This window comes from Lonchura striata, chromosome 34 (genome assembly GCF_050655825.1).
Source record: "Lonchura striata isolate lonStrDom1 chromosome 34, ASM5065582v1, whole genome shotgun sequence".
NCBI classification, from domain to species: Eukaryota; Metazoa; Chordata; class Aves; order Passeriformes; family Estrildidae; genus Lonchura; species Lonchura striata.
Genome location: NC_140736.1, coordinates 4260993 through 4286468, shown reverse-complemented (window position 1 = coordinate 4286468; position 25476 = coordinate 4260993). Strand labels below are relative to the sequence as shown.

Below are 25476 nucleotides of genomic sequence, written 5' to 3'. Positions count from 1 at the left end.
CAGAATCCGTGACCAAATTGAAAAGTTCCTGGGAAACTCTCTCAAATGCCATAACAGCAGCCCTCAACTCAACCAATTGGGCCGACCCCTCCTGAAGAGCTTTCAAAGTTCTCCATTACCAACAATACCAACAGGCAGAGCGCTGGACAGAGAGAGAGAAAAAAATCTCACCCGCGGGAGTTCAGCCTGAGCTGCAATACACGGGCGCGGTCAGCAGATGTCGCTGTAGGACACGTGAAAGCACCACGCGGGGCTCCTGCTATTCGCAAGGTAAAGAAGAAAGTTTATTATCCGACTGTGTCTTTTATACCTTCCCAAGGCTGACATTGGATTGGAGAGTGAATGGGCCACCTCTCCAAAGACATTCGACAAACCACCAGTACATCAAGTGTTCTCCACCCCCATAAAAGAATGTAAACAATATGTTGTTTACAGAAATTGCGTGGGAAAGTTCTCCAAAGAAATGTAAACTCAGAAGGCATTAGGAAGACATAAAAATCAGGGTGACACGGGAGTTGGGCTCAGGGAGGAGGAGGAGGAGCAGGGGGGATGGAAGAGGAGGAGGGGCTGGAAGAGGAGGGACAAAGGCGGATGGAGCGGAGCCGAGGGGATGGCGCGGTGGAGCCCTGCCTGAATTCGCAGCCCCCACGTGTGGGATCATCGCCCCCATCCCGCAGGTGAGCGGGGAGGGGCAGCTCGGGCCAGATCTCCTGGGGGGTGCCGGGGCTGGGTTTTTTGGGGCGTGTTTGGAGAAGGAAGAAGTGCGAAGCGGAGCGGAAAAGGCCCCTCGGGGGGACTCCTTGGAGCCCCTGCGGCCCCGAGCGGAGAAGAAGGGCAGAAGGGAGCCCGGGAGCCCGAGCAGCCCCGGCAGCCCCGAATGGGGAGAGCCAAGAGGGGGGAGCTTTTGGGATGGCCGGGACTGCCGGCAGCCTGGGGAGGGCGGGCAGCGAGGAGAAGGGGGACCCCCAATCCCAGCGTGACCCCCGCAGCTGGGACAGGGGGGAGCCCCGAAGAGCCGAGGGGAGGGAGCAGGGACGGGGAGCTCCTGGGAGGCTTTTTCAGGGCTGGATCTCGGTGTTTGGGAGGTTCTTATGGAGCCCAGGTGGCCGGGGACTTCTCGAGATGGACGGGCAGAGAGGGAGCTTCCAGCTAATCGTGCCCATCCCTTGTTTTCTCCAAAGCAGGAGTTCCCATTCCCAGCCCCTGGGAGGCTGCGAGGAAGAGGAAGAGCCGCTCCTGGTCCTTCCTGCCCCGAGCAGGAGCCGAGGATGGAGAGCAGGGAGGACAAATCCCCGCGGCAGAACCTGGTGGAAGAGGCCGTTTTGAGCGGCTCCACGGCGCAGGAACCCGACGGGGAGGAAAAGCCCCGGAGATCCCGCACGAGGAGGGGCTGCAAAGGCAGATCGCGGGGATCTGAGGGGGAAAGAGCCACCCTGGGCCGGGGAGGCGGCCGGAGACGGAGCCAGAGCTCGGAGCTGGGGGACCCTGAGCAGCTCCGTGATGGGGAGAAGCCCCACAAGTGCTCGGAGTGTGGGAAGGGATTCAGGTGCAGCTCTGTTCTGATGGTGCACCAGAGGATCCACACTGGGGAGAAGCCCTACGAATGTGGGGAGTGTGGGAAGAGCTTCAGGCAGAGATCCCACCTCTTCTGTCACCAGGTGATGCACACAGGGAAGAGGCCCTACGAGTGTGGGGAGTGTGGGAAGAGCTTCAGCCGGAGCTTCATCCTGATCAAGCACCAGAGGATCCACATTGGGGAGAGGCCCTATGAGTGTTCTGAGTGTGGGAATAGGTTTCAGACCAAGTCCTGTCTCCTGCGGCACTATCTGGTTCACACAGAGGAGAGGCCCTTCTGCTGCACCGTCTGTGGGAAGGGATTCAAGGACAACTCACAGCTCATCACCCACCGGCGCATCCACACTGGGGAGAGGCCCTACGAGTGTTCTGAGTGTGGGAAAAGGTTTCAGACCAGCTCCTGTCTCTTCCGGCACTATCCGGTTCACAGAGAGGAGCGGCCCTTCTGCTGCCCCGACTGCAGAAAGGGATTCAGGAGCAACTCCACCCTCATCCAGCATCGCCGCATCCACACAGGGGAGAGGCCCTACGAGTGTGGGGAGTGTGGGAAGAGCTTCATCCTGAACTCCCACCTGATCCAGCACCAGAGGATTCACACAGGGGAGAGGCCCTACGAGTGTTCTGAGTGTGGGAAGAGGTTTCAGACCAGCTCCTGTCTCCTCCGGCACTATCACAGTCACACAGAGGAGAGACCCTTCCGCTGCACCGACTGCGGGAAGGGATTCAAGGACAACTCAGAGCTCGTCAAGCACCAGAGGATCCACACTGGGGAGAGGCCCTACGAGTGTCCCCAGTGTGGGAAGAGATTCTCAGTGAGCTCTAACCTGACCCAACACCAACGGAGGCACCGGTAAGGGAAGCCCTGCGAGTGCCCCGCGTGCGAGAAGAGCTAAACTCCATCCCGCACGGGAGGAGCCACACTGGGCACGGCCCTGGTGACCCACATTCCCTGTGATCCATGGTGGGAACTGTCCTAGTGTGACATTATGATGCTGGTATCCCCAGTCGTGTGTTCTGATTTGTTTGATATTATGTTCTGTGCTTTCAGAACTGACTCTGCAAGTGAAGGTTTGTTTTGTCTTGTTATCAGCCAGCTCACCTCCCTTCATGGTGTGTTGTCTAGAAGAGGCTGGTGCTGCCTGGCTGGTTTTTGCTTGCTTTGCTTTGCTTGCTTGCTTCTGCTTTTGCCTTTGCTTTTGAGTTAGTTTAGCTCAGCAGTCCAATTCTTTCCTTGGACTGTTTTTTTTATCTTTCCCTTTCCTGAATGTCACTCCAAGCTGCTCCGGAGTGGCACCTGGGAAACACCAAGGAGCACCCAGAGCCTGCGCTCTGTGATCTGCAGCAGCCATCCCCAGTGCCCAGAGCAATCCCCAGCGCCCAGACCCGGCGACCACTGCCAGGAGAGACTTTCTGGATTTGTCATCTCTCCAGAGTGCTGAAAGAGTTCTCTTGTCATCTAGTGGTGTTCATTTCTTTGGTGCTGGGGACGATTTTGTTTATTAAACAAACAGGTTCTTTTCCACTTCTCTCAGAGAAAATTCATCCCTAACCAGGTGAGTGGGGAGAGGCCATGGGGATTTCTTTTCCGGGGTTCCTTCCACAGGTTTTTCTCCCAAATTTGCCCTAAGGTACGACAGGGACACGCCTTGCTCTTTCTCCTTTTATGACGACCTGAATGTATTTCTCTTCTCAATCTCTCTGTGCTCCAAAGGCCAAGAGGGATCGCTCGTTCACCTCAGATCTTCTCACATCCCACTGAAAACAAGTGAATTTTAACCCTCAGAGACTCAGTCCCACCTCAAGTTGCTTGTTCCCATCTCATAAAAAAAAAACCCCTCAATCTCACGCCAAACTCACTCGATTCCAGAGCTGCCAGGGTGAGATGGGTTTGGGAGAAGATGGGGAGAAGTGGGATCCCAATTTGGAGCGCTGGGATGGGGATTGTGTGGGGCTGAGTGGCTGGGATGTATTTGATAGCAAATAAAACTTTCATATTTACTGATTTCTTTGCCGTTCGTTCCCAGTCAGTGGCAGGTCTGTTTGCAGAGCGCCGCCTCACAGAGCATCCCCTCCCAGTTCCGCCCTTGGCCGGAGCTTGGCCCTTTCCCCTCCCGGTCCCGCCCTTTCTTCGCCCCTTTCCCCTCCCGGTCCCGCCCTTTCCTCACCCCTTTCCCCTCACGGTCCCGCCCTTTCCTCGCCCCTTTCCCCTCCTGGTTCCTCCCTTCGGGAGAGGGGATTGTGTGGGGCAGTGTGGTGTCAGTCCAAAGCCAGTACAGCCCCATTCCATCCCAGTGTTTTGTGTAATAAATATAATTCGCCCCATTCCTCGTATGAAATATGTAATATTGGATATTTGTTAAATCATGCCCGTCGTATTAGTTACCCCCCCCTTACAGGCAAGACTGTATGTATATTGGAAACTGATTTACAAGTAACAGGATGTGGCTTGGCCAGGAGATGGGCCATGTCTGGGCTCCAGATGTTGATCATCACGATCATCAGTGTCCAAGATGGATATCATGGAAATCCTCAGACAGATCCATGTGAATGCAGCCTTCCCCTAAACTGTCATCAAGAATTCAACTACTCCGGACATTGAATTATTTCTCCTCATCACCAAAAAGAAATCCTTATTAACATATGGACACCGAATAGAAGAAAGGACTGATTGCTAAAACCTTGGCCTCCGGCGGAATTTTCCCTATAAAAACCGCCTGTGCCAGGATGGAGGTGTGTGGGCATAGGGGAAAACCTCTGCTGAGGCTGACTCCTTGTTGCACACCCAGGGACGACCCCGGGCTCGGCTCTGTCCTTTCCGTGTGGCTGACTAGATGGAATCTGACCGCAAATAAAATGATTTTTATTTTTAATCTGGCTGAATAATTTCTCATTTATAACAATCTTGGTGACCCCGACGTGATCTGGTTTGGGGGTATCCGGGAGTTCCCCTATCCTTGATCCGGGCGGCGCTCCGCTGATTTCAGCGGCCGGACAGGACCGAGGAACTCCACGGAACCAACCAGATTCCGAAAACAGCCGAAAAGCCACGTTAAGGAAAGGATATAAACGGGCCCAGAGCTCTCGGAACTCGGAGCTAAATCTCCGAGGCTGCAGCAGCAAACTTTCACTCGTAAAATCAACGTGCACGAAGAACCCACGCGGGAAAAGGAGCCGTGAGTAGGGCGTGGTTGAGTGGGGCGTGAGTGGGTGTGTGTGTGAGACGTGACATAGTCACGGCGCGAGTTCGGACCCCAACGAGCCGCAGTTCCACTAGCCCGAGAGGGAGGTGGTCGGTCACGGGGGAAGCGAAAGGATTCTGGTATACTCACAACACGCATACGACCTGAAACTCGGGGAGTTACGGGGATCCACCCACGGACGGGTCGGGGGAGGGAAGGTACGTTCTCGTGGATTTGAGAAACTGGTAAACCTCACTGGCCCCGGGCTCGGGGAGCCCGACAAAAAGGTAAAAGAGAGCTCGCTGTTCTTCCAACTGAAATTCCACGGACCGGTTCGCCGTGAGGTAACTAGGTTGGCAAGGTTCGGTCGGGAATAGATCGGTTTAAACACTTGGTAAGACTCAGTCCGGGACAGGACTGAAATACACATTTTAGCTCGCGGGTTGCTGACTTCTTGGAACGGCTGGCAGACACTGACTTAGAATACAGTAAGGAAAACTTTTAAATATGGGGCACGGGAGCAGTAAAATGGCCCTTGGGTTAATGTTTTAAAAAGGCTGCGCAGCCCCGTGCAGCCGCAGGCAGCGTGGCTCTGCAGTTTTTAGAACCCGCGCGGCAGCGGCAGAGGCGGCGGTGCCGGCTCAGAGGGAGCGGGGGGCTCTGCCTGCCCCTGCCCTTCGCAGCGGTGCGGAGCGGCTTTGGTTTCTCCGTGGCGGGAGGGGGAGAGGGCTCCGACCTACCCCGATAGTGGCGGGGAGCCTGGCTCGGACTTCCCTGACACCCATGGGCGGCGGGGGGAGCCCGGCTCGAGCTTCCCTGACACCCATGGGCGGCGGGGGGAGCCCGGCTTGGGCTTCCCTGACACCCATGGGCGGCGGGGGGAGCACGGCTCGGCCACGTAGCATGAGAAGTCTCCGTTCCTGCAGGCGGCAGTTTTAAAAGCAGCACAAGCTGCTGCTGCTCTGCAGGGTTGAAATCTAAGCGCGTTTCGCTTCTCAACCACAATTTTTAGAAATCAGTAGTGAATTTGTTTTGTTGCTAGTCAGTATAAAGTTGTGTTGTGCATTTTACGCCTAAAATGAGAATGGGACCAAACTGTTACAATATGTAGATGACTTATTGGTAGCTGGCTCTAAGGAGGAAGAAGTCAGGGCTGGAACCATAGCTTTATTAAACTTCCTGGGAGGACAAGGGTTGAAAGTTTCAAAGTCTAAATTACAATTCACTGGACCTGAAGTAAAATATTTAGGGCACTAGTTAACAAAACAGAAAAAGAAACTAGATCCAGACCGGGTGGCAGGAAAATTGCATTACCCTCCCCTAAGACAAAAAGAGAAATCGGGCAATTGATGGGACTTTTGGGCTTTTGCAGACAATGGATCGAAGGATACAGTGAAAAGGTAAGGTTTTTATATGGCAAACTTACAACAGACAGACTTAAGTGAACTAAAAAAGGATGAAGAGGGTTACCAAGGATTAAAAGAAACCCTCATAGCAGCTCCAATGCTCCCTAACATAAAAAGGCCCTTTCAGCTCTTTGTGGATGTTAGTAACCACACTGCCCACGGGGTTCTGACCCAGGACTGGGCAGGGGCCAAGAAACCAGTCGGTTATCTATCCAAGCTCCTGGACCCTGTCAGCAGGGGGTGGCCCACCTGTTTACATGCAATTGTGGCAGTGGCAATATTAGTAGAAGAAGCCAAAAAGGTAACATTCGGGGCTTCATTAACCATATACTCCCCCATAATGTAAGAAGCATCTTGCAGCTAAAAGCTGACAAGTGGCTGACAGACGCCAGGCTTCTGAAATACGAAGCCATCCTAACCCATTCCCAGCACCTGGAGCTAAAGACTACCCCGGCACAAAATCCTGCCCAATTCCTGTTTGGGGCAGTCCCAGGGGACCCCCTCCATAACTGCGCTGAAATTGTAGAATTACAGACCAAAATACGACCAGATTTAGAAGAAGAACTCGAAGAAGGGGAAAAATGGTTTGTGGACGGTTCTGCAAAAATTGTGGAAAGTAAAAGAAAGTCAGGATATGCAGTCATAGACGGGAAGACGGGAAGGGTGGTAGAATCCAGGCCCCTGAGTGCAGGGTGGTCGGCTCAGGCCTGTGGGCTGTATGTTGTATACAGGGCTCTACTGGGACTTGAAGGGAAAAAGGGAACAATTTTCACTGACTCCAAATACGCATTTGGGGTAGTACACACCTTTGGAAAATAGGGGGTCTGCTAAACACACGGGGAAAAGGGCTAATTCATGAAGAAATAATTAGACAAATCCTAAAAGCCATTAGGGGACCAGAAGCTATTGCTGTGGTCCATGTAAAGGGACACCAAACTGGGATGCAATTCAGGACTCGAGGAAACAATTTAGCCGACAAAGAGGCAAAGAGTGCTGCTTTGTTAAAACTGAGTACCCCAGAACTTGGGAAAGGAAAAGCTCAAGAATTCCCCCACCACCCCTCTGAAAAAGAGATAAAGGCTTATCAAGAGATGGGGGGATGGTTAGAAGAAGGTAAGTGGAAGCTATCAGACGGGAGGGAATTGTTATGAAAAGAAATACACCAGGAAAATTTTAAAAAGATTACATCAACAAACACACTGGGGGGCCCGAGCTCTGGCAGAACAATTCCTAAGATTCTTCGGCTGCAGAGGTATATACAAATTGGCTAAACAAGAGGTACAGGGGTGTATAATTTGCAGAAAAATAAATCGAGCAAACTCCCAAAGGTCAACAATGGGGAGTCTCCCAGCAGCTTACCGGCCTTTTGAAAGGGTCCAGGTAGATTTCACTGATCTACCTAAGGTCGGGAGATACAAATTCCTACTAGTCATAGTGGACAAACTAACCCACTGGGTAACCACGATAGGGGTTAGTAAGCTACATTGATTCTGACCAGGGAACACATTTCACATCAAAAATTATTAAGCAATTGGCAGATGCTTTAGGCATTCGGTGGGAATACCACACCCCGTGGCACCCCCAGAGCTCAGGACAAGTTGAGAGGATGAATCAAACACTAAAAGCCCAATTAGTCACATTGATGTTAGAAACAAGAATGTCATGGACAAAATGCCTCCCGTTGGCCTTATTAAATATAAGGACTATGCCTCACTCTGAAACAGGATTTTCACCTTTTGAAATGTTATACTGGATGCCTTATACCCACGGTATGCCTGTAAGGCATCCGAGATTAAAGGATAGACAAATACAACCATACCTCATAGCTTTAAATAAGAATCTTTAAAAAATTGTGAAAGCAGGGGGTGATCATGCAGCACAGTCCTCTTGGCTTCTCCATACATAAAATACAACCTGGGGACAAAGTGCTTGTAAAAGCATGGAGGGAATCTCCATTAATGCCTCATTGGGAGGGACCCTTCATTGTTCTTTTGACCACAGATACTGCTATAGGAACTGCAGAAAAGGGGTGGACACACGCATCAAGGATAAAGAAAGTCGAACTCCAGGATCAGGCACCAGAGTGGAAAATCACCTCCCGCCCTGGAGATAGAAGATAACCCTGCATCAGCAAAGTAACTGACTGAAAACATCTCAATCAAACTTTCTGGGCCAGAGTGTAACTATTATCCTTTTTGTGTGCTTCCCCTATGAATACTGTTAGACTGCTCCAACTAAGTGGGTTATGTGGGAGTGCTTTGAGCAGGAGTTAGAGCTGACTATCCGTTTTCTGGTAATAGCCACAAGGCTGAGATTGTTTCAAATTAAATTCAATAAGCTGATGTTTTCCCATATTAGAACGGATTAAGGGAAAAATTACTTGGAAAATTAAAATTATGATTGTTGAGTGTCACAGGTTGAACAACGCGCAGGCTCTGCTGAACTACACCAGGGAGGCATTTCTAAACAGGTCTGCAACTCAGCCTGAGCATGAAACCACAGACGAAGATTCCTGCTGCCAAGAAGATGGTTTGCCCCGCCGCTGGAAGCACCCCAGTGGGCGCTGGGAACGGCAGAGGGATCCTAGCAGTGGGAGTAATCCTGGTGAGCCTGAGCCTAGCCATGTGCCTCAAGGGGGAACTTAGAGATAAATACCCAGAGAAGTTATCCCTCACCTCATGGAACTGCAGCAGGGGTAAGCCTAATTAACAATATCTTGAGACAAACACTCAACAAGGGGTATACAAATTAAAGGGGAAATCAAAAACATACCGTGAAAACGGACAGTCAGCTCATCAACTGCATCAAAAGAGCACAGGGAAATCTCAATTCCAGTTTATAATGAATGTAACTGTACTGGATGGGTCGTGGGGATACCAAACCCCCATCTATTTAAATCGCTTAATAAAGTTGCAAGTTGTAGTGGAGATTGTATCCAATCACACTTCAGGTACTCTTTTGAATTATTATCCCAGCAACACTCTCAAATGAGGGCTTTTGTATATCAAAATAGGATAGCCCTTGATTACTTACTAGCTGGAGAAGGAGGTGTGTGTGGAAAATTTAACAAATCTCAGTGCTGTGTAGAAATAGATGATTATAGAAAAACCATTAGAAATCTAACCACAAAAATTAAACAAGTAGCCCATGTTCCAGTACAAAAGTGGAACTCGCTTCTCCCAGCATCTTGGTGGGATCATTTGTTTGATGGGGCTTGGTGGAAGAAAATAATTTTCTTCATTTTATGTTCAATAGCAGGAGTCATATTCCTACCCTGTTTCGTCCCCTGTTTTATAAGACTCATCCATTCGGTGGTACAGGGGATGCAAATAGCAGCTTTACCCACAGACACAGAAGCTGCCCTTGGAAAAACAAATCAAATACCAAAAATAATGTCACTGGGAGAAGAAATTCCTCACAGCAGGGCGGCTGAGGCTCTAGCAAAAATTTGAAAGGCGAATAAAGGGAAAAGTATAAAACCACAAAATTTACCAAGATATTCCAGATGTAAACTAAAAGCCAGTCTCAAGGTAGTCAAGACACTACCTTGAGAGTGAATAGAGGTAGAAATTAAGGCGCAAATTAATGAGTTAATATAGAAGGTGGGGGATTGTTATGTGTAATAAATATAATTCGCGCCATTCCTCGTATGAAATATGTAATATTGGATATTTGTGAAATCATGCCCGTCGTATTAGTTACCCCCCCGCTTACAGGCGAGACTGGATGTATATTGGGAACTGATTTACAAGTAAAAGGATGTGGCTTGGCCAGGAGATGGGCCATGTCTGGGCTCCAGGTGTTGATCATCACTATCATCAGTGCTGATCGTCCAAGATGGATATCATGGAAATCCTCAGACAGATCCATGTGAATGCAGCCTTCCCATAAACTCTCATCAAGAATTCAACTACTCCGGACATTGAAAAAAAGAAAATCTTTTTAACCTATAGACTCTGAATAGAAGAAAAGACTAACTGCTCAAATCTTGGCCTCAGGCGGAATTTTCCCTATAAAAACCGCCTGTGCCAGGATGGAAGTGTGTGGGCATAGGAGAAAACCTCTGCTGAGGCTGACTCCTTGTTGCACACCCAGGGTCGACCCCGGGCGCGGCTCTGTCCTTTCCGTGCGGCTGATTAGATAGAATTTTACTGCAAATAAAATGATTTTTATTTTTAATCTGGCTGAATAAATTCTCATTTATAACATGGACTTTATCACTAGTTTTTGTTTGTACCAATTGCATTTGCCTTTTTAAATTGTTATCTAGTTTTCTCCTAGTAAAGAATTGTTACTCCCATTCCCATATCTTTGCCTGAGAGCCTTTTTATTTAAAAATCCTAGTAATTCGGAGGGAGGGGGTTTACCTTCTCCACTGCACAGGAGGCTTTGCCCTCTTTCACAGACTCCTGTCTTGTCAAACCAAGACAGGAGGTGAGCCGACTGATAACAAGACAAATAAAACCTTCACTTTCAGAGTCAGTTCTGAAAGCACAGAACATAGCATCAAACAAAAACAGAACACCCGACCGGGGATACCAGCATCATAATGTCACCCTAGGACAGTTCCCAACATGGATCACAGGGAATGTGGGTCACCAGGGCTGTGCCCAGTGTGGCTCCTCCCGTGGGGGATGGAGTTTAGCTCTTCTCGCACTCGGGGCACTCGCAGGGCTTCCCTTACTGGTGCCTCCGCTGGTGTCGAGTCAGGTGGGAGCTCACTGAGAATCTCTTCCCACACTGGGGACACTCGTAGGGCCTCTCCCCAGTGTGGATCCTCTGGTGCTTGACGAGCTGTGACTTGCTCTTGAATCCCTTCCCACAGTCGGGGCAGCAGAAGGGCCTCTCCTCTCTGTGAACCAGATAGTGCTGGAAGAGATTGGCTCTGGTCTTAAACCTCTTCCCACACTCAGAACCCTCGTAGGGCCTCTCCCCGGTGTGAATCCTCTGGTGCTGGATCAGGTTGGAGCTGCATCTGAAGCTCTTCCCACACTCAGAACACTCGAAGGGCCTCTCTCCAGTGTGGGTCCTCTGGTGATTGAGGAGTTGGGAGCTCCGGCTGAAGCTCTTCCCACACTCCCCACACTCGTAGGGCCTCTCCCCTGTGTGGATGCGCTTGTGCATGATGAGCTCGGAGTTGTGCCTGAATCCCTTCCCACAGACAAGGCAGCAGAAGGGCCTCTCCTCTCTGTGAACCAGATAGTGCCGGAGGAGACTGGAGCTGGTCTGAAACCTCTTCCCACACTCGGAACACTCGTAGGGCCTCTCCCCTGTGTGAATCACCTGGTGACAGAAGAGGTGGGATCTACGCCTGAAGCTCTTCCCACACTCCCCACACTCGTAGGGGCTCTCCCCAGTGTGGATCCTCTGGTGCACCATCAGAACAGAGCTGCACCTGAAGCCCTTCCCACACTCTCCACACTCGTAGGGCCTCTCTCCAGTGTGGGTCCTGTGGTGCTTGGTCAGGCTCCAGCTCATGCTGAAGCTCTTCCCACACTCCCCACACTCGTAGGGCTTCTCTCCAGTGTGGGTCCTCTGGTGCTTGTTCAGGCTGCAGCTCAGGCTGAAGCTCTTCCCACACTCCCCACACTCGTAGGGCCTCTCCCCAGTGTGGATGCGCCGGTGGGTGATGAGGGTGGAGTTCTTCCTGAATCCCCTCCCACAGTCGGGGCAGCAGAAGGGCCTCTCCTCTGTGTGAACCGGATAGTGCTGGAAGAGATTGGCCCTGGTCTGAAACCTCTTCCCACACTGGGAACACTCGTAGGGTCTCTCCCCTGTGTGGCCCACCTGGTGCCTGATCAGGCTGGAGCTTCGGCTGAAGCTCTTCCCACACTCCCCACACTCGTAGGGCCTCTCCCCGGTGTGGATGGGCCGGTGGTTGATCAGGCTGCAGCTGCGTTTGAACCTCTTCCCACACTCCCCACATGCGTAGGGCCGTTCCTCACTGTGGGTGCTGTGGTGCTTGACGAGGTCTGAATTGTGCTTGAATCCCTTCCCACAGTCGGAGCAGCAGAAGGGCCTCTCCTCTGTGTGAACCGGATAGTGCCGGAGGAGATTGGATATGGTCTGAAACCTCTTCCCACACTCGGAACACTCGTAGGGCCTCTCCCCTGTGTGAATCACCTGGTGACAGAAGAGGTGGGATCTCTGCCTGAAGCTCTTCCCACACTCCCCACACTCATAGGGCTTCTCTCCAGTGTGGATCCTCTGGTGCACCGTCAGCTCAGAGCTCCTCCTGAAGCCCTTCCCACACTCCGAGCACTTGTGGGGCTTCTCCCCATCACGGAGCTGCTCAGGGTCCCCCAGCTCCGAGCTCTGGCTCCGTCTCCGGCCGCCTCCCCGGCCCAGGGTGGCTCTTTCCCCCTCAGATCCCCGCGATCTGCCTTTGCAGCCCCTCCTCGTGCGGGATCTCCGGGGCTTTTCCTCCCCGTCGGGTTCCTGCGCCGTGGAGCCGCTCAAAACGGCCTCTTCCACCAGGTTCTGCCGCGGGGATTTGTCCTCCCTGCTCTCCATCCTCGGCTCCTGCTCGGGGCAGGAAGGACCAGGAGAGGCTCTTCCTCTTCCTCGCAGCCTCCCAGGGGCTGGGAATGGGAACTCCTGCTTTGGGGAAAACAAGGGATGGGCACGATGAGCTGGAAGCTCCCTCTGTGCCAGTCCATCTCGAGAAGTCCCCGGCCACCTGGGCTCCATAAGAACCTCCCAAACACCGAGATCCAGCCCTGAAAAAGCCTCCCGAGAGCTCCCCGTCCCTGCTCCCTCCCCTCGGCTCTTCGGGGCTCCCCCCTGTCCCAGCTGCGGGGGTCACGCTGGGATTGGGGGTCCCCCTTCTCCTCGCTGCCCGCCCTCCCCAGGCTGCCGGCAGTCCCGGCCATCCCAAAAGCTCCCCCCTCTTGGCTCTCCCCATTCGGGGCTGCCGGGGCTGCTCGGGCTCCCGGGCTCCCTTCTGCCCTTCTTCTCCGCTCGGGGCCGCAGGGGCTCCAAGGAGTCCCCCCGAGGGGCCTTTTCCGCTCCGCTTCGCACTTCTTCCTTCTCCAAACACGCCCCAAAAAACCCAGCCCCGGCACCCCCCAGGAGATCTGGCCCGAGCTGCCCCTCCCCGCTCACCTGCGGGATGGGGGCGATGATCCCACACGTGGGGGCTGCGAATTCAGGCAGGGCTCCACCGCGCCATCCCCTCGGCTCCGCTCCATCCGCCTTTGTCCCTCCTCTTCCTCCTCCTGCCGCTCCTCCTCTTCCATCCCCCCTGCTCCTCCTCCTCCCTGAGCCCACCTCCCGCTCCTCCTGCATCCCTGCCCTTCCCTCCCTGCCCTTCCTTCCCCCTCCTCCTGCTCTCTGTGCCCACCGCCTTCTGCTCCCTCATCCCTCCTCTTCCATCGCTCCTCCTCCTCCTCCTCCTGTGTCCCGTCCCCTCCTGCCTGTCCTCCTTCATCCCTTCCCTTCCATCCTCCTCCTCCTCCCCCTCGCCATCCCCACCTCCTTCTCCTCCTTCATCCCTCCCGCTCCTCCTCCCCGGCAGCGCTGGGAGGGACTGGGCTCTACCGGAATCCTACTGGGATCCTACTGGGACCGACTGGGACTGTACTGGCACCGTACCGGGATCATCCTGGAACCATACTGGTGTTATAAATGAGAATTTATTCAGCCAGATTAAAAATAAAAATCATTTTATTTGCGGTCAGATTCTATCTAGTCAGCCACACGGAAAGGACAGCGCCGAGCCCGGGGTCGACCCTGGGTGTGCAACAAGGAGTCAGCCTCAGCAGAGGTTTTCCCCTATGCCCACACACTTCCATCCTGGCACAGGCGGTTTTTATAGGGAAAATTCCGCCGGAGGCCAAGGTTTTAGCAATCAGTCCTTTCTTCTATTCGGTGTCCATATGTTAATAAGGATTTCTTTTTGGTGATGAGGAGAAATAATTCAATGTCCGGAGTAGTTGAATTCTTGATGACAGTTTACGGGAAGGCTGCATTCACATGGATCTGTATGAGGATTTCCATGATATCCATCTTGGACGATCAGCACTGATGATCGTGATGATCAATACCTGGAGCCCAGACATGGCCCATCTCCTGGCCAAGCCACATCCTGTTACTTGTAAATCAGTTTCTAATATACATCCAGTCTCGCCTGTAAGCGGGGGGGGAACTAATACGACGGGCATGATTTCACAAATATCCAATATTACATATTTCATACGAGGAATGGCGCGAATTATATTTATTACACATAACAATCCCCCACCTTCTATATTAACTCATTAATTTGCGCCTTAATTTCTACCTCTATTCACTTCCAAGGTAGTGTCTTGACTACCTTGAGACTGGCTTTTAGTTTACATCTGGAATATCTTGGTAAATTTTGTAGTTTTGTTCTTTTCCCTTTATTCGCCTTTCAAATTTTTGCTAGAGCCTCAGCCGCCCTGCTGTGAGGAATTTCTTCTCCCAGTGTCATTATTTTTGGTATTTGATTTGTTTTTCCAAGGGCAGCTTCTGGGTCTATGGGTAAAGCTGCTATTTGCATCCCCTGTACTACGGAATGGATGAGTCTTATAAAACAGGGGATGAAACAGGGTAGGAATATGACTCCTGCTATTGAACATAAAATGAAGAAAATTATTTTCTTCCACCAAGCCCCATCAAACAAATGATCCCACCAAGATGCTGGGAGAAGCGAGTTCCACTTTTGTACTGGAACATGGGCTACTTGTTTAATTTTTGTGGTTAGATTTCTAATGGTTTTTCTATAATCATCTATTTCTACACAGCACTGAGATTTGTTAAATTTTCCACACACACCTCCTTCTCCAGCTAGTAAGTAATCAAGGGCTATCCTATTTTGATATACAAAAGCCCTCATTTGAGAGTGTTGCTGGGATAATAATTCAAAAGAGTACCTGAAGTGTGATTGGATACAATCTCCACTACAACTTGCAACTTCATTAAGTGATTTAAATAGATGGGGGTTTGGTATCCCCACGACCCATCCAGTACAGTTACATTCATTATAAACTGGAATTGAGATTTCCCTGTGCTCTTTTGATGCAGTTGATGAGCTGACTGTCCGTTTTCACGGTATGTTTTTGATTTCCCCTTTAATTTGTATACCCCTTGTTGAGTGTTTGTCTCAAGATACTGTTAATTAGGCTTACCCCTGCTGCAGTTCCATGAGGTGAGGGATAACTTCTCTGGGTATTTATCTCTAAGTTCCCCCTTGAGGCACATGGCTAGGCTCAGGCTCACCAGATTACTCCCACTGCTAGGATCCCTCTGCCGTTCCCAGCGCCCACTGGGGTGCTTCCAGCGGCGGGGCAAACCATCTTCTTGGCAGCAGGAATCTTCGTCTGTGGTTTCATGCTCAGGCTGAGCTGCAGACCTGTTTAGAAATGCCTCCCGGGTGTAGTTCAGCAGAGCCTGCGCGTTGTTCAACCTATGACATTCAACAATCATAATTTTAGTTTTGCAAGTAATTTTTCCCTTAATCCATTCTAATATGGGAAAACATCAGAATATTGAATTTAATTGAAACAATCTCAGCCTTGTGGCTATTACCAGAAAACGGATAGTCAGCTCTAACTCCTGCTCAAAGCACTCCCACATAACCCACTTAGTTGGAGCAGTCTAACAGTATTCATAGGGGAAGCACACAAAAAGGATAATAGTTACACTCTGGCCCAGAAAGTTTGATTGGGATGTTTTCAGTCAGTTACTTTGCCCGTGCAGGGTTATCTTCATATCTCCAGGGCGGGAGGTGATTTTCCACTCTGGTGCCTGATCCTGGAGTTCGACTTTCTTTATCCTTGATGCGTGTGTCCACCCCTTTTCTGCAGTTCCTATAGCAGTATCTGTGGTCAAAAGAACAATGAAGGGTCCCTCCCAATGAGGCGTTAATGGAGATTCCCTCCATGCTTTTACAAGCACTTTGTCCCCAGGTTGTATTTTATGTATGGAGAAGCCAAGAGGACTGTGCTGCATGATCACCCCCTGCTTTCACAATTCTTCAAGATTCTTATTTAATGCTATTAGGTATGGTTGTATTTGTCTATCCTCTAATCTCGGATGCCCTACAGGCATACCGTGGGTATAAGGCATCCTGTATAACATTTCAAAAGGTGAAAATCCTGTTTCAGAGTGAGGCATAGTCCTTATATTTAATAAGGCCAACGGGAGGCATTTTGTCCATGACATTCTTGTTTCTAACATCAATTTGGCTAATTAGGCTTTTAGTGTTTGATTCATCCTCTCAACTTGTCCTGAGCTCTGGGGGTGCCACGGGGCGTGGTATTCCCACCGAATGCCTAAAGCATCTGCCAATTGCTTAATAATTTTTGATGTGAAATGTGTTCCCTGGTCTGAATCAATGTAGCTTACTAACCCCTATCGTGGTTACCCAGTGGGTTAGTTTGTCCACTATGACTAGTAGGAATTTGTATCTCCCGACCTTAGGTAGATCAGTGAAATCTACCTGGACCCTTTCAAAGGGCCGGTAAGCTGCTGGGCGACTCCCCATTGTTGACCTTTGGGAGTTTGCTCGATTTATTTTTCTGCAAATTATACACCCCTGTACCTCTTGTTTAGCCAATTTGTGTATACCTCTGCAGCCGAAGAATCTTAGGAATTGTTCTGCCAGAGCTCGGGCTCCCCAGTGTGTTTGTTGATGTAATCTTTTTAAAATTTTCCTGGTGTATTCCTTTGATAACAATTCCCGCCCGTCTGATAGCTTCCACTTACCTTCTTCTAACCGTTCCCCCATCTCTTGATAAGCCTTTATCTCTTTTTCAGAGGGGTGGTGGGGGAATTCTTGAGCTTTTCCTTTCCCAAGTTCTGGGGTACTCAGTTTTAACAAAGCAGCACTCTTTACCTCTTTGTCGGCTAAATTGTTTCCTCGAGTCCTGAATCACATCCCAGTTTGATGTCCCTTTACATGGACTACAGCAATAACTTCTGGTCCCCTGATGGCTTTTAGGATTTGTCTAATTATTTCTTCATGAATTAGCCCTTTTCCCCATGTGTTTAGCAGACCCCCTATTTTCCAAAGGTGTGTACTACCCCAAATGCGTATTTGGAGTCAGTGAAAATTGTTCCCTTTTTCCCTTCAAGTCCCAGTAGAGCCCTGTATACAACATACAGCCCACAGGCCTGAGCCGACCACCCTGCACTCAGGGGCCTGGATTCTACCACCCTTCCCATCTTCCCGTCTATGACTGCATATCCTGACTTGCTTTTACCTTCCACAATTTTTGCAGAACCGTCCACAAACCATTTTTTCCCTTTCTTCGAGTTCTTCTTCTAAATCTGGTCGTACTTTGGTTTGTAATTCTACTATCTCAGCACAGTTATGGAGGGGGTCCCCTGGGATTGCCCCAAACAGGAATTGGGCAGGATTTTGTGCCGGGGTAGTCTTTAGCTCCAGGTCCTGGGAATGGGATAGAATGGCTTCATATTTCAGAAGCCTGGCGTCTGTCAGCCACTTGCCAGCTTTTTGCTGCAAGATGCTTCTTACATTATGGGGAGTAGATGGTTAATGAAGCCCCGAACGTTACCTTTTTGGCTTATTCTACTAATATTGCCACTGCCACAATTGCATGTAAACAGGTGGGACACCCCCTGCTGACAGGGTCCAGGAGCTTGGATAGATAACCGACTGGTTTCTTGGCCCCTGCCCAGTCCTGGGTCAGAACCCCGTGGGCAGTGTGGTTACTAACATCCACAAAGAGCTGAAAGGGCCTTTTTATGTTAGAGAGTTATAGAGCTGCTATGAGGGTTTCTTTCAATCCTTGGTAACCCTCTTCGTCCTTTTTTAGTTCACTTAAGTCTGTCTGTGGTAAGTTTGTCATATAAAAACCTTACCTTTTCACTGTATCCTTCGATCCATTGTCTGCAAAAGCCCAAAAGTCCCAGTAATTGCCCGATTTCTCTTTTTGTCTTAGGAGAGGGTAATGCAATTTTCCTGCCACCCGGTCTGGATCTAGTTTCTTTTTCCGTTTTGTTAACTAGTGCCCTAAATATTTTACTTCAGGTTCAGTGAATTGTAATTTAGACTTTGAAACTTTCAACCCTTGTCCTCATAGGAAGTTTAATAAAGCTATGGTTCCAGCCCTGACTTCTTCCTCCTTAGAGCCAGCTACCAATAAGTCATCTACATATTGTAATAGTTTGGTCCCATTCTCATTTTAGGCGTAAAATGCACAACACAACTTTATACTGACTAGCAACAAAACAAATTCACTACTGATTTCTAAAAATTGTGGTTGAGATGCGAAACGCGCTTAGATTTCAACCCTGCAGAGCAGCAGCAGCTTGTGCTGCTTTTAAAACTGCCGCCTGCAGGAACGGAGACTTCTCATGCTACGTGGCCGAGCCGTGCTCCCCACCACCCGTGGGTGTCAGGGAAGCTCGAGCCGTGCTCCCCCCGCCGCCCATGGGTGGCAGGGAAGCCCGAGCTGTGCTCCCCCCGCCGCCCATGGGTGTCAGGGAAGCCCGAGCTGTGCTCCCCCCGCCGCCCATGGGTGGCAGGGAAGCCCGAGCTGTGCTCCCCCCGCCGCCCATGGGTGTCAGGGAAGCCCGAGCCGGGCTCCCCCCGCCGCCCATGGGTGTCAGGGAAGCCCGAGCCGGGCTCCCCCCGCCGCCCATGGGTGTCAGGGAAGCCCGAGCCGTGCTCCCCCCGCCGCCCATGGGTGTCAGGGAAGCTCGAGCCGTGCTCCCCCCGCCGCCCATGGGTGTCAGGGAAGCTCGAGCCGAGCTCCCCCGCCGCCCGTGGGTGTCAGGGAAGCCCGAGCCGTGCTCCCCGCCACTATCGGGGTAGGTCGGAGCCCTCTCCCCCTCCCGCCACGGAGAAACCAAAGCCGCTCCGCACCGCTGCGAAGGGCAGGGGCAGGCAGAGCCCCCCGCTCCCTCTGAGCCGGCACCGCCGCCTCTGCCGCTGCCGCGCGGGTTCTAAAGACTGCAGAGCCACGCTGCCTGCGGCTGCACGGGGCTGCGCAGCCTTTTTAAAACATTAACCCAAGGGCCATTTTACTGCTCCCGTGTCCCATATTTAAAAGTTTTCCTTACCGTATTCTAAGTCAGTGTCTGTAAGCCGTTCCAAGAAGTCAGCAACCCGCGTGCTAAAATGTGTATTTCAGTCCTGTCCCGGACTGAGTCTTACCAAGTGTTTAAACCGATCTATTCCCGACCGAACCTTGCCAACCTAGTTACCTCACGGCGAACCGGTCCGTGGGTTTTCAGTTGGAAGAACAGCGAGCTCTCTTTTACCTTTTTTTCAGGCTCCCCGAGCCCGGGGCCAGTGAGGTTTACCAGTTTCTCAAATCCACGAGAACGTACCTTCCCTCCCCCGACCCGTCCGTGGGTGGATCCCCGTAACTCCCCGAGTTTCAGGTCGTATGCGTGTTGTGAGTATACCGGAATCCTTTCGCTTCCCCCGTGACCGACCACCTCCCTCTCGGGCTAGTGGAACTGCGGCTCGTTGGGGTCCGAACTCGCGCCGTGACTATGTCACGTCTCACACACACACCCACTCACGCCCCACTCAACCACGCGATACTCACGGCTCCTTTTCCCGTGTGGGTTCTTCGTGCATGTTGATTTTACGAGTGAAAGTTTGCTGCTGCAGCCTCGGAGATTTAGCTCCGAGTTTCAAGAGTTCTGGGCCCGTTTATACCCTTTCCTTAACGTGGCTTTTCGGCTGTTTTCGGAATCTGGTTGGTTCCGTGGAGTTCCTCAGTCCTGTCCAGCCGCTGAAATCAGCGGGGCGCCGCCCGGATCAAGGATAGGGGAACTCCCGGATACCCCCAAACCAGATCACGTCAGGGTCACCAAGATTGTTATAAATGAGAAATTATTCAGCCAGATTAAAAATAAAAATCATTTTATCTGCGGTCAGATTCCATCTAGTCAGCCACACGGAAAGGACAGAGCCGAGCCCGGGGTCGACCCTGGGTGTGCAACAAGGAGTCAGCCTCAGCAGAGGTTTTCCCCTATGCCCACACACTTCCATCCAGGCACAGGCGGTTTTTATAGGGAAAATTCCGCCGGAGGCCAAGGTTTTAGCAATCAGTCCTTTCTTCTATTCGGTGTCCATATGTTAATAAGGATTTCTTTCTGGTGATGAGGAGAAATAATTCAATGTCCGGAGTAGTTGAATTCTTGATGACAGTTTAGGGGAAGGCTGCATTCACATGGATCTGTCTGAGGATTTCCATGATATCCATCTTGGACGATCAGCACTGATGATCGTGATGATCAACACCTGGAGCCCAGACATGGCCCATCTCCTGGCCAAGCCACATCCTTTTACTTGTAAATCAGTTTCCAATATACATCCAGTCTCGCCTGTAAGCGGGGGGGTAACTAATACGACGGGCATGATTTCACAAATATCCAATATTACATATTTCATACGAGGAATGGGGCGAATTATATTTATTACACAAAACACTGGGATGGAATGGGGCTGTAATGGCTTTGGACTGACACCACACTGCCCCACACAATCCCCTCTCCCGAAGGGAGGAACCGTGAGGGGAAAGGGGCGAGGAAAGGGCGGGACCGGGAGGGGAAAGGGGCGAGGAAAGGGCGGGACCGGGAGGGGAAAGGGGCGAGGAAAGGGCGGGACCGGGAGGGGAAAGGGCCGAGCTCCGGCCAAGGGCGGAACTGGGAGGGGACGCTCTGTGAGGCGGCGCTCTGCAAACAGAACTGCCACGGACTGGGAATGAACGGCAAAGAAATCAGTAAATCTGAAAGTTTTATTTGCTATCAAATACATCCCAGCCACCCAGCCCCACACAATCCCCATCCCAGCACTTCAAACTGGGATCCCACTTCTCCCAATCACCTCCCCAAGCCATCGCATCCTGGCAGCTCTGGAATCAACTGAGATTGGCGTGAGATTGAATTTTTTTTTTTTTAATAGGAATAAGCAATTTGAGGAGGGATTGACGCTCTGTGGGTAAAAATTCAGTTGTTTTCAGTAGGATGGGCGTGGTTTTGTGGTGAAATATCAGTCCCTCTTGACTTTTGGACCACAGAAATCGCAAAGACCTAAAAATAAAGGTCAACAGAAAAGGAGAAGCAGCCAGGCATGCTCCCAACATGGATCACAGAGAATGTGGGTCACCAGGTGTCCTGGGTTGTAAGATAAGCTTGTATTCTATTTGCCATCTGTCGAAAGGTTGGGCAGGTTTTGTTATCTCTCCCAAAGACAATGGTTTGCCCCGTAGAGGCAATGGTTTGTTTATACACTATTGACTGACTCACTGCCGGGCTGGTAAATGTAACACCGTGAGGGGTCCCACCCAGAGGGGGAAGCCAAGCACTCTATTATTGTTTAAAGGGGTAGCTTTTTGGGGAGATGAGGCAGCTCTCTGGGCGGGACTCCGAGAGAAGCAGCTCTCTCTCTCTTCTTCGCGGGATCTCGCAGCGAAACAGCCGGGGAGGCGGCGGCGGCGGAGCTCGGAGGCAACCCCGGCGCAGAGGAAGACCAGCCCCACTGCCACCAGATCTTCAGAGGAAAACTATACCCTTCTAAAGATCACCACTGCAGCTGCAGTTCATCAGTCACTGCAAGGGGAGCAATCGTCCCAGCAGGACTGCTACTGGCACCCCAAATTCTCAGGTTCTGGACTTTTTCACTGGTTTTGTTTGTACCGATTGCATTTGCCTTTTTAAATTGTTGTCTAGTTTTCTCCTAGTAAAGAATTGTTACTCCCATTCCCATATCTTTGCCTGAGAGCCTTTTAATTTAAAGATCCTGGTAATTCAGAGGGAGGGGGGTTTACCTTCTCCATTGCACAGGAGGCTTTGCCCTCTTTCACAGACTCCTGTCTTGTCAAACCAAGACAGATATTGGCGCCCAACGTGAGGCTCGAGGGCATTGAGAGGGAAAAAGGATTAACAGTTCTTAAGTAATTTGGTTTTTTGTTGTGTGTAAAAACATCTTCAGCATCACCATGTGGTCTAGTTTACCTTGGTTTGGGTGGCATGTGATCATAGCTATACTTTTCCCATTTGCAGACCCTTATCTAAAAATGGGTCCTATAACTAAGGCTACGGTGTCTGTTATCAAGTTTGGCTTCTGGGTTAATTGGGTGAGGAATTAATGGATCTTTAATTTCCTCTGGAAGGCAGGTACATGGATTCATAGCTATCACACGTTAACTGTATGTTTTTGGGGTTACTTTAATAACGGTACCTACTACGAGGAAATAGCACCTGGGCAAACTTTCTCCCAACCTTTTAACCATCTTTTTGGGTCTGCTCCACCAGTTCTCAAAGGGTTAAGATCCTTTCTAAGTGCTAATGATACCATACAATGGGTGGTGTTGCTGATAGTCCTGTTATATTTAGCATTCAGAGATAAGGGAAGATTAACCTGGATAACTACCCTCACACCTACACCACAGACTCGAGATGCTGCTGCTCCAGAGCCTGACCCTGCCCCACAGCCGACCTCAGAAATGAACCGCCCAGATTGGGTGAGGGTTCTGGTTAAGGAGATACGAGAGATGCTGAAGGAGTGCATTTCCCCAGCTGGCGAGAAACCGGCCCTTTGCCTTGAGGAGGGACAGTCTAATAGTACAGCTGTGGAACCCACAGATGTTACAACTGTCCAGGTTCCAGCTGAACCACAAAGGAAATCACGGTCAGCAGCAGTTGCCCCGGTAGAAACAAGGAAGTCTAAGGTGAAAGCAGAGCACCCTGCAGATAGGGACAGGAATGGAGGAACCTGACAACCCACAGGCGAGCCAGAGATTGCTATCATCACCGAGTCCCTGACGTACGAAAGTCTTCGTAATCTGCATAAAGACATTGTGCGACGAGGGCGTGAGGCTTATGCTACCTGGCTACTCCGGGTTTGGGATCTTATGGGTACAGGTGTGCAGCTGGACGGTGGTGAGGCAAGGAACTTGGGACCCTTGACCCAGGACTCGGGTATAAATCAGGTTTTTGTAAGGGAACCAGGATCCCTTTCTCTCTGGGAGCGGCTCTTAATGAGTGTCAGGGAGAGGTTTGTCCACAGAGAGAGAATGCAAGAGCACCATCATAGAATGCGCTGGAAGACCCTCGAGGAAGGGATCCAACAGCTGAGGGAAGTGGCAGTATTGGAGGTACTCTTTGGGAGGGATGGACGACACAATAATGACCCCGACAAGGTCAGGTGTACGGGACAAATGCTGTGGAGTCTGGCAAATCTTGGGCCATCTCAATACACCACCTTCATTGCAACAATCAATGCTGACGCCCACCGGGAGACAATAGGTTCTGTTGCCAACAAACTTAGGAATTATGAGAGTATGATTAATGGCCCAATGCAGGCTCATATCTCAGCCGTGATTAAGGAGTTTAAAGAGGAGATGAGGGAGGAGATGAGGAAGGTTAATACAGCACCCGTGAGAGTCACAGGCCCCAGAATCAGCGCCCAACAATCCCCAGCTAGAGAGAGAGGGTACACCCCAAGGGCTAATCTGTGGTTCTTCCTGCGTGACCATGGGGAAGACATGGGGAGGTGGGATGGGAAACCCACTTCTGTCCTGGCAGCACGGGTCCGTCAACTCAAGGAGGGAAACTCTAACCGGGGGAATTTTGATTTAAAACTCCTAGTAATTCGGAGGGAGGGGGTTTACCTTCTCCATTGCACAGGAGGCTTTAGCCCTCCTTTGCAGATTCCTGTCTTGTCAAACCAAGACAGAACTCCACATTCCTTGTCTTCTATTGGTATGAGAGCAGAGGAGGCCCACAATTGTCTTATGTTCCTAAAAGCTATTTGATAGTTTCTATACTCTTCATTATAAATGCGGCAAATTAAACATTGTACGGTCAAGCAATCAATTATTAGTAACCTACTGACTCCTTACTTAATCAAGGCCGACTCATTTATTATTATTCTTTTAAATAACTCTAGTAAGGCTTATTTATAACTGTAATCTTAGCTCCTCTAAATACCTTAAAGTTTACATTTCAGATCCCTCCCCCTCCTCCTCCCCGGCAGCGCTGGGAGGGACTGGGCTCTGCCGGAATCCTACTGGGATCCTACTGGGAGCGACTGGGACTGTACTGGCACCGTACCGGGATCATCCTGGAACCATACTGGGATGGAATGGGGCTGTACTGGCTTTGGACTGACACCACAGTGCCCCAAACAATCCCCGCTCCCGAAGGGCGGGACCGGGAGAGGAAAGGGGCGAGGAAAGGGCGGGACCGGGAGGGGAAAGGGGCGAGGAAAGGGCGGGACCGGGAGGGGAAAGGGGCGAGGAAAGGGCAGGACCAGGAGGGGAAAGGGCCGAGCTCCGGCCAAAGGCGGAACTGGGAGGGGACGCTCTGTGAGGCGGCGCTCTGCAAGCAGAACTGCCACGGACTGGGAATGAACGGCAAAGAAATCTGTTAATGTGAAAGATTTATTTGCTATCAAATACATCCCAGCCACCCAGCCCCACAAAATCCCCATCCCAGCGCTTCAAACTGGGATCCCACTTTTCCCAATCTCCTCCCAAACCCATCCCACCCTGGCAGCTCTGGAATCAAGTGAATTTGGTGTGGGATTGAGGTTTTTTTTGAGATGGGAACAAGCAATTTGAGGCGGTGCCGTGGTTTGACACGGAAAAAGAATTTTTTCCGGAAGGAGGAGGTCAATTTGGATATTGACCAATTGAAGGTGGACACGCCTCTGAGAACACAGAGGGATTAAAAGCAGAATTCCCAGGGGACCTCACTCTCTTTGGTCTGGTCAGCGCGCAGTGCGGGCTCTCCCACGCCCAGCGAGGAGCTGGGTGTGGGAAGGGAAGGTCCATGGCCTGAGGAAGGTAATCCTAAAGGTGGTGGAAGGACTGGAACCGGGCTGGCCCCTGCAGATGGAAGGGTGGAATAAATCTGGGATGTCTCCATTCCCCCCCCCCAGAGTTTCTCTCCCGAGAGAGAAAGAGAAAAAGACAGCGGCAATTCTGTCAGCAATTCCACCGCAAAGAAGGAGGGGTGGGGGGAGCTGTAAAGTGCTTAATGCGTGGCAGTTGCCAGAGTTTGGATATCGAGCCATCTCTAGGGAGTTCAGACTTTTAACCCTTCCTTAAAAAAATGAAAGCTTTATAAATTTTTCCCTCCCCTCTTCAGTTTAAAAGAGAGGAAGAGGGACACCTTAGACCCTGGGGTGTTAAAAAGAAGAATTCTAGATGGGAGGGGGACAAAGAGTAGCTTTTAGCTAGACTTTTCCGTGTTAGCCACAACTTGAACCAATCTTCTCCTCCAAGAGAGACTGTGTTTTGAAAAGATGCTAGTAAGTACATGTCCAAGATTAAAAAAAAAACGTTTTCCAATTACCATCTGAGTAG

The 25476-nt window shown here is 50.8% G+C and overlaps 2 protein-coding genes across 3 annotated transcripts in view; one reads left to right on the top strand and one right to left on the bottom strand.

Annotated features, from left to right (window-relative positions):
• LOC144247716 (uncharacterized) overlaps window positions 1–25476 on the bottom strand; it is a 41956-nt gene that overhangs the window by 1470 nt on the left and 15010 nt on the right. Inside the window, exons 2-3 of one of the 2 annotated variants that reach the window (XM_085564867.1) lie at window positions 13265–16002; window positions 172–12760 (exon numbers count right to left, since the gene is read on the bottom strand). In XM_085564867.1, the coding sequence (XP_085420993.1) occupies window positions 10841–12760; window positions 13265–13447 (2103 nt within the window). In that variant the 5' untranslated portion in view covers window positions 13448–16002 and the 3' untranslated portion in view covers window positions 172–10840. The remainder of the gene's footprint in view (window positions 1–171; window positions 12761–13264; window positions 16003–25476) is intronic. The other variant, XM_085564868.1, reaches the window with a different exon arrangement.
• On the top strand, window positions 570–3577 carry LOC146764405 (uncharacterized). The gene is made up of 2 exons (XM_085564882.1): window positions 570–677; window positions 1182–3577. The coding sequence occupies exon 2, from the start codon at window positions 1269–1271 to the stop codon at window positions 2427–2429; it is 1161 nt and encodes a 386-aa protein (XP_085421008.1). The 5' UTR covers window positions 570–677; window positions 1182–1268; the 3' UTR covers window positions 2430–3577.